The 12261-nt window shown below is 49.5% G+C and overlaps 1 protein-coding gene across 1 annotated transcript in view; it reads left to right on the top strand.

The window, feature by feature from the left end:
* The window catches only part of LOC148405803 (voltage-dependent L-type calcium channel subunit alpha-1C-like), a 147427-nt gene that overhangs the window by 50093 nt on the left and 85073 nt on the right, over nt 1–12261 (top strand). The window contains exon 2 of the mRNA XM_088406335.1: nt 387–792. Coding sequence (XP_088262461.1) covers nt 387–792 — 406 coding nt within the window. The remainder of the gene's footprint in view (nt 1–386; nt 793–12261) is intronic.

Here is a 12261-nt window from a genome sequence, read left to right as displayed (position 1 = left end):
TTGAAAGTTCAGCTGGCCGTGTTGGGTAGCTCCGGAGCCCGCAAAGCAGCCGCCATGATTCATTCCTTCCCCCTTGTGAGCCGTTAAACATTCCCGAAGCTGATTGGCTGATGTGACGTGACATGTGACAAAAGTTCAATTTTTTTTAACTTATGCTCCGCGCGTCGCTCCATCGCGCGAACTCCATTGACTACAATACAAAACAGTTCACTCTTTGCACTCTATCTGAACTCGGCATAAGGCTCATAGAAGGCTTTCAAATTTATTTTGGATAAACCAGATTTGAATTTTGTTCCAAATGCCTCTTTTGGGTTGCCCCTGGTATATTGTATGTGGAACCTGAAAAGCATATTCAAGGTTCTAACGTTCTCTCTTCTGCATTCCAGGCTCTGACTACTCCCCTCCCACCCTTCCTCGCCCCCCGGCCCCCGGCCTAACCAACGAGCACCCGGGTGTGGGTGAGCGCGATGGCGGGGTCAACCACGGCGTGGTGGGTCTGGCCCCGGAGCACATTGCCACGCCGGGCGCCGCCCTGAGTTGGCAGGCGGCCATCGACGCCGCCCGCCAGGCCAAGATGATGGGTAACGCGGCCTCGGGCGGCACAGTGGGCCTGGCGGCGGGAGGGGGCGGGCCCATCTCCACGGCCAGCTCCACGCAGCGCAAGCGGCAGCACTACAGCTCCAAGCCCAAAAAGCAGACCACCACCACTGCCACGCGGCCCCCGCGGGCGCTGCTCTGCCTCACGCTCAAGAACCCCATTCGAAGAGCCTGTATCAGCATCGTCGAGTGGAAGTATCCTTTTGTGACATTGCTGGAGCAGTTGCCCTGGCAACATGTCTCCAAGTCTTGCCGCTTGCTCACGAAACATACAACTTTCTGGTTCATGTCATAATCTGCCGGTTCCAAATTCCTGTAGGGTTCGAACCTTTTCATTTCTTGTTTTTTATTCATAAAATAATGCAATTTGATGCTCACTTACCATACAACTTTCTGGTTCATAATATGGTTCAAAATATTGCAATTTGACTTGACGAATAATTCAAGTTTCTTAAATGTGCTTAGTTGACTATTCACTGAATCAACTTGACGTTTCAAGCTTGACATTAGCTAATCACGTATTTTTGGTGTCTCGTCTACCCATCAGCCAATTTTATCAATGAATCAAGTTTGACTCTAACATTTGCCTTTTGGTGCAGGTGCAAATGAAATTCCCCCCACCCTACCACGTTTGCATCCATATTTGCACCGAAATGTAAGGATTTTTTCCAGTTCTCCACAAAGTCATCTTGATGAAAATTACATCTGTAATTTTTTTACATGATCCTGCAAAACAACATTTTAAGAATCATCGCCACACAACGCAATGTATTGTTCCTCTGCGTCTAAATTGATAACGCGCACTAACGCAACACCTTGGCAGAGGTAAAAAAAAAACAAAAACAAAAAAAAACAAGCGATTTGAATGCGAGGAGACTTTAGATATATGGAAGAATGACTCCCAAGTGGTTTCTCCTGGTCGGCGCCATCAGCTGGCTGGTTTTATCAATCCACGTGCCCTCTGGCTTTCGGTCCATGTGAGCCTCGTCCTCTTCCTCCTTTCTGCTTCCTCTCCCTTTCATCTTTTTTGTTTACTCAAATGCAGATTAAAAAGCTGCTCCGTCACACTTTTCTCCCTTCTCCGTATTCATTCTCTCTCCCGAGGGTCCCTCCTCCTACACCCCCGCCTAATTTAGTATCCCTCCATCTGTACAATAGCCTTTCTTCAAGTCCTACTTTTCTTTTCAAGCTCAGTTGTTTACTAGTTTTTCCTTCCGGATTAGCGTTGCGGATTATACGTCTGGAAGAGAAGGGAAAGGTAACCTTGAGGGATGAAAATGGGAACTGGGGGCGATGGAATGAATCCTAGATTTTGCTATCTCATTTTGGAGAGAATCGGAAACCTCTCAGGATTCCATCCATCTATTCATCTTCTACCGCTGTCTTCCGGGGTCAGGGCCCGGGGGCAGCAGCTTGAACAAGGAAGCCCAGACTTCCATCTCCCCGCCCACTTCATACAGCTCTTCAGGAAGGATCCCCAGGCGCTCCCAGGCCAGCCGAGAGACATAGTCCCTCCAGCGTGTCCTGGGTCATCCCCGGGGCCTCCTTCCAGTGGGACATGCCCGAAACACCTCACCGGGAGGCGTTCGGGGGGCATCCTAACCAGATGCCCGGACCACCTCAGGTGGCTCCTATCAACACGGAGGAACAGCGGCTCGACGCTGAGCCCGTCCCGGATGACCGAGCTTCTCACCCTATCTCTAAGGGAGAGCCCGGACACCTTGTGGAGGAAACTCATTTCGGCCGCTTGTATCCGGGATCTTGTTCTTTCGGTCACGACCCACAGCTCGTGGCCATAGGTGAGGGCATGACGTAGATCAAGTGGTAAACAGAGAGCTTTGCCTTTCGGCTCAGCTCTTTCTTCAGCACGACAGACCGGTGCAGAGCCCGCATGACAGCAGGCGCCGCACCAATCCGTCTGTCAATCTCATGTTCCATTCTACCCTCACTCGTGAACAAGACCCAGAGATACTTAGACTCCTCCACTTGGGGCAGGACCTCATCCCCGGAGAAGGCATTCCACCCTTTTCCGACTGAGGACAGGTGGTCTCAGATTTGGAGGTGCTGATCTTCATCCCAGCCGCTTCACACTCGGCTGCGAAACCCTCCAGTGAGAGTTGGAGGTCACGGCCTGAAAAGGCCAACAGCACCACATCATCCACAAAAAGCAAAGATGCAATGCTGAGGCTCCCAAACCGAACCCCCTCAACGCTTCGGCTGCGCCCAGAAATTCTGTCCAAAAAAGTAATGAACAAAATGAAACAGTGACAAAGGGCAGCCTTGGCGGAGTCCAACCCTCACTGGAAATGAATTTGACTTACTGCCGGAAATGCGGACCAAGCTCTGACATCGGTCGCACAGGGACCGAACAGCCCATATCAGGGCGTCTGGTACCCCATACTCCCAAAGCACCCCCCACAGAGATCCCTGAGGGACACGGTCGAATGCCTTTTCCAAGTCCACAAAGCACATGTAGACTGGTTGCGCAAACTCCCATGCACCCTCGAGGACCCTGCCGAGGGTGTAGAGCTGGTCCACTGTTCCACGGCCAGGACGAAAACCACACTGCTCCTCCTGAATCTGAAACTCGATTCCTCTCCAGAACCCCTGAATGGACCTCACCGGGGAGGCTGAAGAGTGTAATTCTTCTTTAGTTCGAACACACCCTCCGGTCCTGGACTGGGGTTGTGGTCCCCCTTCTTATAAAGGGAGACCACCACCCCAGTCTGCCAATCCAGTGGCACTGTCCACGATGTCCATGCGATGTTGCAGAGCGTGTCAACCAAGACATCCCGACAGCATCCAGAGCCTTCAGGAACTCCACGCGGAGCTCATCCACCCATTGGGGCCTTGCCACCAAGGAGTTTTTTGGTCACATCAGAGATGGGAGAGAGCACCTTGGTGCCTGAAGATTTGACAATGTCCCGAGTTGAGGTCAACAGTGCTCCATCTCCACTGTACACAGTGTCAATGGTGCACTGCTTCCCCCTTCTGGGATGCCAGATGGTGGACCAGAATTTCTTCAAAGCCGTCCGGAAGTCACTTTACATGACCTCACCGAATTCCTCCCACACCCGAGTTTTTGCTTTTGCGACCGCCGTACCTGTCAGCTGCCCTGGAGTCACACAGGCCAAAAAGACCCGATAGGACTCCTTCTTCAGCTTGACGGCATCCCTTACCGCTGGTGTCCACCAGCGGGTTCGGGGATAGCCGCCATGACAGGCATAGACCACCTTACAGCCACAACTCCGATCACTCGCCTCCATTGGACAATGGAGGCGCGAAACATGGTCCACTCGGACTCGATGTCCTCCACCTCCTCGGGACGTGGGAGAAATTCTGCCGGAGGTGGGAGTTGAAACTCCTTATGACAGGGGACTCTGCCAGACATTCCCAGCAGACTCTTACGATACGTTTGGGTCTGCCAGGTCTGGCCAGCATCCTCCCCTACCATCGGAGCCAACACACCAACAGGTGGTGATCAGTTGACAGTTCCGCCCCTCTCTTCTCCCAAGTGTCCAAAACATGTGGCCGCAAATCCGATGATACAACCACAAAGTTGAACATCGAATTGCCTTCTATGGTGTCCTGGTGCCAAGTGCACATGTGGACACCCCTATGTTTGAACGTGGTGTTCGTTATGGACAATCCATGATGAGCACAGAAGTCCAATAACAAAGCACCACTTGGGTTCAGATCGGAGGGCCCGCTTCTCCCAATCAGGCCCCTCCAAGTTTCACTGTCGTTGCCCATGTGAGCATTGAAGTCCCCCAGCAGAAAGAGGGAGTCCCCGGAGGGAGCGTTCTCCAGCACACCCTCCAAGGACTCCAAAAAGGGTGGGTACTTTGAACTGCTGTTTGGTGCATAGGCACAAACAACAGTCAGGACCTGTCCCCCCACCCGAAGGCAGAGGGAGACCACAATCTCATCCACTGGGGTAAACCTCAATGTACAGGTACCGAGCTAGGGGGCAACAAGAATGCCCACGCCAGCTCTGCGCTTCTCACCGCGGGCAGCTCCAGAGTGGGAGAGAGTCCAACCCCTCCCGAGAGGACTGGTACCAGAGCCCAAGCTGTGTGTGGAGGCGAGTCCGACTATATCTAGTTGGAACTTCTCGGCCTTGCACACCAGCTCAGGCCCCTTCTGTCGCTGGGGATCGGTGCACTAAGGTCCTCGCCTTTGGCCACCGCCCAGCTCACTTTTGCACCCGCCCCACCTCTCAGGATTGACATGGCTAGTTATGCTTATGGTCTTCTTTTGTTATATATATCTGCTTGGATATAGTTTTTTTGTGAAATATATCCAAGCAGTAATAGTCAATTGCAGCAAACAGCAGGCGCTGATGTGTTTACAGATACTTACCCACAATTCCCAACATTAATCATGCAAACAACTCTGAAGGAGAAGGAGTTGAACAAATAGCATGCACATTAAGAAATAAATCTCCAAATTACACTCAATTTGGAGGTCAATTTGAATTGGACACCCTTCATAACTTGTATGGGGCGACTTGCATGCGTGCACCCTCGGGCCTTAAGAGACGGCTCATCCCCAAAGCTCCTTTGCTCCCTCCATCTGTTGCCATGACAGCGATACTCCTCTCAACAGGTCGGTGGGGCCTATCTCAGCTCTTACATACACGGATACACACACTCTCACACGAACGTGATGAAAACAAAAACATTAGGATGTAAATGTGTGTGTGTGTGTGTGTGTGTGTGTGTGTTTGTGTGTGTGTGTGTGTGTGGGGGGGGGGGGGGGGGGGGGGGGACGACTTGATTCTCACAATAAAATTCCAGTCGTGTGAAAAATACTATATGAAAACTCGTGCATCTGAAAACCAAGCTGCTCATAATGAAGTGCCCCATGAGCTTAAATAAAATTTTCATCGTGCTATTGTGAGCATTCTGGGAAGTTGACAATGCTTAATAGAACACATCACAATTGCAGTGCTCAATCTCGTTATCACCCTAAAAATGTTGCAAAGTCCCCTAACAACAATACAGCTGCAGGTGTCCAGTAAGGCCTTTTTGACAGTATTTTTCCCTAATTAAGACACAATATACAGTGATCCCTCCTACTTTGCGGTCTCAGATATCGCGGTCTCAGTACTTCACAGGTGTTTCCAAGAAAAATTAAAAATATTTCAAATTAAAAAATAATTTAAAAAAAGAGCAAAAATTGAAAAAAATTTTAAAAAGCAAAAAAGAACATTATATAGTACTGTATTCATGGAAAAACAAAGTAATATTAGTTAATAACTATGTTAAGAATTCTTCAAGCGTTAAAGTGTGTGACGTTTGTTATCTTATTTTGAAATGCTAGCTTTTAATTTGTCGGGTCGCGTTGCATTTCCGCTTTCTGTTTTACATTCTCTGTGCGTCATTCGGCTCGTTACGGTGACGTAGTGAATGACAAGGTAAGCTCATTTTTATAGTTTATCATTTATGTTGATAACGCACACTACTGCCTATGTTTAGTAAGCGATGAGTGTTTATTCTGTTTAAGTGTTCGTTTGTGTAGAGGTTGCACTTATAGTTAGTAGTTGTTAGTTGTTGCTAACCCGCTAATGTCGGCTAAAAATACAGTACAGTAAATTCATAGATTAAAGATCGGCAATTGTTTATATGTTAGTTTACTGACTTTAACATTGTTGTTGATTTATTATTCAACAGATACTACATGATAAACCATACAAGAGCCAAAATAAATGTGAAGTTCAACGTGATGACTTGTGAACTCTTTCACCGGAGTCTTGGTGCAGATAACCAGTCCTGAGAACAAATTCTCAACAAAGTAATATTAGTTATTTAGTGAATATACAATAATGTTAATAAGGATAATGTAATGTTAAAAGAGAAAGGAAATAAAGTACGCAAAAAATACACTGGATTTTCATAAAATCTTCCCTATTTTCTTAAGTCTTAAGTTTTTTTTTTTTTTTTTTACTCCCCCCCCATTGCAGCAGCCAGCAGATTTATGATCGTGTTGTAGAAGATGACCTCAAAGTTTTTTTTTTCCTCACGTGGGTCAGGATCCGGGAGCAAGCCAGGCCTGTGTTTCATTTGTGTGTGGGATTTGGTCTAATGAGACCTGCTACAAGGGTTAGTGATTAAGTTTGATACATTTTGCTCTCAAGGATCTTGTGGCTTAAGGTCAAGCCTTCTCCCAAAAATAAACACAGTCACAATAGTATCAGCAACATAATCCATCGCTGCAAAACCAACAAAACCTGTTTTTATACACACAGAAAAACAAGTTACATATGTAACAGCGGTTCTATGAGCCCCGGATGACCACCAGAGGCGGTGCTAAAAGCATGGAATAAGCCTTCGCGCAAGCGCAAGTCGAGAATGTATACCATCAAAAATGTCATGTATATGACCCCCGGGACATATATAAGGCAGCGTCACCCGGTAGTCTATCCCTCAGAACCTACTCAGAACCGCCTGAGTAGCGCCTCAGAACCTACACCTCAACCTCACAGAGACGCACCCGAGAAGCCCAGGACCACAGACAGAGAATGGGGGGGCTGCAACATCCACACAGAACCTGGCAAAAATGCCAGGCGACGACCAGGAAGCAGCAGCACAAACATCCTCCAAGGGAACCCCTTTTAGTACAGCTGAACACTCCTAGTAGAATGGGCACAGACTCCCGAAGGTAAGGGGTGTTCCAAAAACCCGCAAACATGCGTTTGATCACGTTAACGATCCAGTGAGACAATCATTGTTTGGAAAGCTGGGAGGCTTGGAAGTACCCCCGTACGAAACGACGCCGTAGCATCCACGTAAAAAGCTAGTGCCTACACAGGGCACAAGAGGTCGGCAGGGGTCCCATAGTCCCCAGGCGGGGGCACAAAATGATTGATGCGCTAAGGTTTGGGGGCGGCATAGCTTGGTTGTCGTCTACCAGCAGAAAGGCCATGGGTTCGATCCCCCGACCATCAAGACCATGTCTAAGTGTCCTTGAGCAAGACACTGAACCCCCAGTTGCTCCTGATGCTGCGTCATCAGTAGGTAAATGACTGGTTAGTGTAAAGCGCTTTGAGTACCTAAGGTAGAAAAGCGCTATATAAGTGAAAGTCCGTTTACCAAGGTTTGTTGACATAGGTTTGTTGATCCCACCTTCGGAATGAAAGCAGCATTCGGCCACAGAGTGACCGTTTCTTCATCAGGATGCCACTTGATGTAGGAAGGGCTGACAGACAGGGCATGAAATTCCAAAACTCTTTTGGCCGAGACAATGGCAAGCAAAAGCACTGTCTTCAGAGAAAACCACTTGAGAGTCACCTCACACAGGGGTTCAAAAGGGGTCAAGCACCACATGCAGGTCCCAGACGGGTGCGTGGTGCACTGTAGGGTCGGAGACGCCGGGCCCCTTTCATAAACGAAGAAACAAGCGGGTGGCACCCTAACGAGTCGCCGTCAACTGTCGTGTGGCGGCTCCTTATCCAGGAGAGACTGCAGAGATTCCAAGACAGTAGGAACAGGGCAAGCCACTGGGTCCGTGGCCGGGCGTGTCGTGCACCAAGACACAACCAACTTCCACCTGTCGTTATACAACAACCACATGGAAGGAGACCTGGCGTTGACAGTAGTGCGCCTGACTGAATCAGACCATCAGCCCAGCAATGGGTCAGGCCCCTCAGAGGCCACACACACATGCATAGTCTGATGAGGGTGGGGATGCCACGCCCACCCCTCTTGCTAGGATAACAGATCCGACCGGGCTGGAAGATGCCAAGGGTCGGCAAAACACAGGCTGAATAGCAGTACCACGTCCGTGCCGGCCAAAAGGAGGCCACCAGCACCACCAGGGTGTGGTCCTCCTGAAAAACCCTACAGACCACCATCTAGATCAGGGGAAGGGGAGGGAAGGCGTATAGGAGACAAAACGGCCAAGGATGCGCCAGGGCATCCTGCCCAAGTGGACTGTTGACCTCCATCAAGGAGAACCAAAGACAACAGTGAGTCAACTCTTGCATGGCAAAGAGGTAGAACTCCGCCTGATCGAAACAAGCCCATATAGCGAGCACAATCTCCAGATGCACATGCCACTCCACTGGCGCTGGAACCCCGCGAGACAACGAGTCTGCTATCTGATTCAGGACACCCGGAAGGTAGGCTGCCCACAGACTGGCTAGGTGGGCGGCCTCCCATTGAAGAAGGGCTCAAGCGACCAACATCAGCCCGATAGACCTGGTACCCTCCTGATGATTGATACGGAAAACTGCCGAGGTATTGTCCGACCGCACAAGGACGTGCCAATCCTGAAGGAATGGCAGGAAGTGGATGAGTGCCAGATGCACAGCCCGAAGTTCCAGGACATTTATGTGGTCTGCGGTGTCTGCCGACCAATGCCCCTGAGCAAACCTGTGCTGCCAAACGGCACCCCAGCCGGAGGGACTAGCATCCGTGGATACCACTTCCTGGCGAGACGGCACCACTCCCAGTCGAACGCCCGTGGCCACAAAAGCACGCCGCCGCCACGGGGCCAGTGCGAGAAGACAGCGACGAGACACCTGTAGGCATCGGTGCCGATGTCTCTTGGCATCCAAGTGGAAGCCGTTCAATCACATCTGTAGGAAATGAAGGCGTAGGAGCCCCAGAGGAACCACTGCGGTTATAGAAGTCAACTTGCCCAGAAGGCGTAAACAATGTCCAAAAGGGAGGGGCCTGTTTAGGCAAAAAAAAAAAAAAAAACAGGACATGCAAAATGTCGTCCACTTGCTTAGGTGAATGGCGGGCCAGCATGACCACGGAGTCCAGCAACACCCCAACAAAGGTGGTCGTTGGGACAAGGAAGTTAGGGGAATAAAAACCCCTGGTGAGGCTTGGAAGGAAAACATGCTCGACGGCCCCTTTGGCCAGGAGAGTTGTAAGCTCCTGATCGAGGGCCAAGGCCTTTGCCAGGTCGGCGATAAAGGTCTCCCGGACCCGACTTTGTATGAGGGGCCGGCGCCGGAACTTCAATCTGTACCCCTGGGACAGGATGGAAAGCACCCAGGGGTCTGACCCCAAAGTGGTTCACAGCCTGAGCTGCTGAGGGGAAAAACACCCGACGGCTGGCCCCAGCACCTCAGTCCCGTGACCCAAGGGGCCTTGGGAGGCAATGTGGAGGGGCAACCGCCTGGGGTCTACCGTCAGGCACCCGAAGACCAGGGCAAAATCCGCCAGTGGGACGAACGCCACTCACAGCAGGCACGCACGCCCAAGAGCAAGTGTCCACAGCAGCATACCTTCTGAGGAGACGTAGGTAACTGGCGACCCCATACATTTGGCTATGCAACGGAACACGGTAACGAGACACAGCGGCGGTAAAACAAGGAGGACCAGAAATGACCGAACCTCTGTTACGGTCGGAGAGCCGCACACGGGCCTCACGGACCCTGAGCGACTGTCTAACCCAAAATGTTAGCAGCATCCCGCAACGCCGCCAATGTTTGCCCCGCCGAATTAAGGCGGGCAAAAGCACTCACATCGGCCCAAGAGATGCAAGAGATCTAAATAATGCTGCGTTCAGATGGAGCGCGAAGAGAGGTGGTTTTGTATTGTAGTCAATGGAGTTCGCGCAATGGGCGCGATGACGTGTAGAGCGGCACGATAGACGCGAAGGACGCGACGCGCGGCGCGTAATTACGCGTGACGTGAGAAGTTAAAAAAATTTAACTTGTCGCGTGTCGCGTCGCATCAGCCAACCAGCTTCGGGAACATTCAACGTCTCAAGCAGGGGGGAGGAACGAATCATGGCTGCTGCTTTGTGGTCACCAGGAGCTATCCAACACGGCCAGCTGAGCTTTCAATACAAAACAGAGCCAAGCAAGAGCACTCACCTGGCTTGTGGAAAGGCGAAAGGGAGAACTTGGGACAACTGGTATGTTGCAGCGTTTGCTTCCTTTTTTTTTAACAGCTGTTGAACCGTAGTTACTGTGCTAAGCTAACGATAGTGCAGCACTGACAGTACAGTATTTAGCACGGTATTGGCCACTTGATTGCGACATTGAAACTTTTTTTTTTTGGCAGAAGAGTATTGCCATGAAAGCGAGGGATACGCATGGTAAAAAAAGAATAATAAAGGTGCTGTCGGAGAAAATATTGGCTCTGCCATATCCTGGAAAAGTGACTGTTCTTAGCAATGCTCTCCTTTCCAGATTCACTGTAAAGTGCACAGTGAGCTCACTCCCCTCCCCTCGCATGATACTGTTGCGTGAAAAGTAAACTTCATCTTGATCTCGCGACAGAACGCCTCGCGTAGAGCTTAAACGACGCAGCATAACAGACGCAGCCGTGACACCAAAAGCTGGCGGGAGAGCAGGCAACACAAACAGCCGCAGAAACTTAACGTATTTTTTTATTATCTCCTGCTTCGTTTCTATTGTCATCATCGTCTTACTTCTTCCTTTACCGCCACTTGCAATTTTAGAAGCCATGTCTAACAGATAAAGTTTGCAAAGTCTTCACAACACACCGACCAGCTGTGCCATCAAGCTAGATGAAGGCGTTCGGCCAATAGCATATCGGTATTTCTGTGATTGACGTGACGCCGGCCAATAGCATATCTGCATCTCCGTGACTGAGACCGTGACTGTAACCTTAATCGACCAATAGCATATCGGCATCTCCGTGACTGAGACCGTGACTGAGACCGTGACTGTGACCTTATAAGACCATTAGCATATCAGTGTTTCTGTGACATGCGAGAATAGTTATTTTTGTTGATGCAGCAATGCGAAAAAAAATAGTGCGGACACACTGACCGGCATGTTGAATTGTTCGTAAAACGAAAGGTTTGTGCGCAAGAGGGGGCTGCAGTCCACGTTCGTAACATGAAAAATTCGTAAATCAGGGAGTTCGTAAACCGGGGGCCCACTGTATTAATGCCAAAGTAGCAAACAATACAAAAGAAGTGGTGAAAATAACAAAATGAAAAAAAACACCGAAAGCACACAAAGCAACGCAACTCACCCCTTGAAGCAAAGCCACAGCAAACATTACGCAAACCAAATGAGGATAAACCATCACAAGCAGCCACCGGAGGGTGGCGAGTAAACCGCAACCGTGACTGACACAGTCAACGGGCCACAAGCGACGAAATCAATAAATAAAACGCAAAAAGCACGGCACACATATGGCATGCAAACCAACACGTGAGAAGATTCTGAGAGACAGACTACCAGGTGACGCTGCCTTATATATGTCTCCGATGTCATATACTTGACGTTTTTCATGGTATGCATTCTTGTCTTTCACTTGCACTTAGGCTTATTCCGTGCTTTTAGCACCGCCTCTGATGGTCTGGAGGGGCGAAATAGAACTTACTCAACATTTATGCCCTCAGAGTTGACACTCTTTGGACAAATGCATTGGAACACAAACAACCCGACGTAAATATTTAGCTACCAAATGGAGATAAGTCTGTTATGTGTCATGTGAGAAGTGGAATTGGGATCCAGTGGAAGTCTTCATACAATAAAATTCAATGGAACCATAGCAATCATCGGAAACTAGACTCAGGAAACTAGAATCATGAGCCAGACTAAGAATACTAGGCTCAGAAACCAGATTTTAAAAAATAAGTGGGTTATGAAATTCAGAAGTCAGCTTGATAAAAATTTAAATTGTGAGTCCAATAACCCCAAGTATCAGTTTTAAAAAAAACCGT

The sequence above is a fragment of the Hippichthys cyanospilos genome, chromosome 22, assembly GCF_059441005.1.
Source record: "Hippichthys cyanospilos isolate Australia breed blue-spotted pipefish chromosome 22, RoL_Hcya_1.0, whole genome shotgun sequence".
NCBI classification, from domain to species: domain Eukaryota; kingdom Metazoa; phylum Chordata; class Actinopteri; order Syngnathiformes; family Syngnathidae; genus Hippichthys; species Hippichthys cyanospilos.
This window is presented reverse-complemented; position numbering and strand designations above follow the sequence as displayed.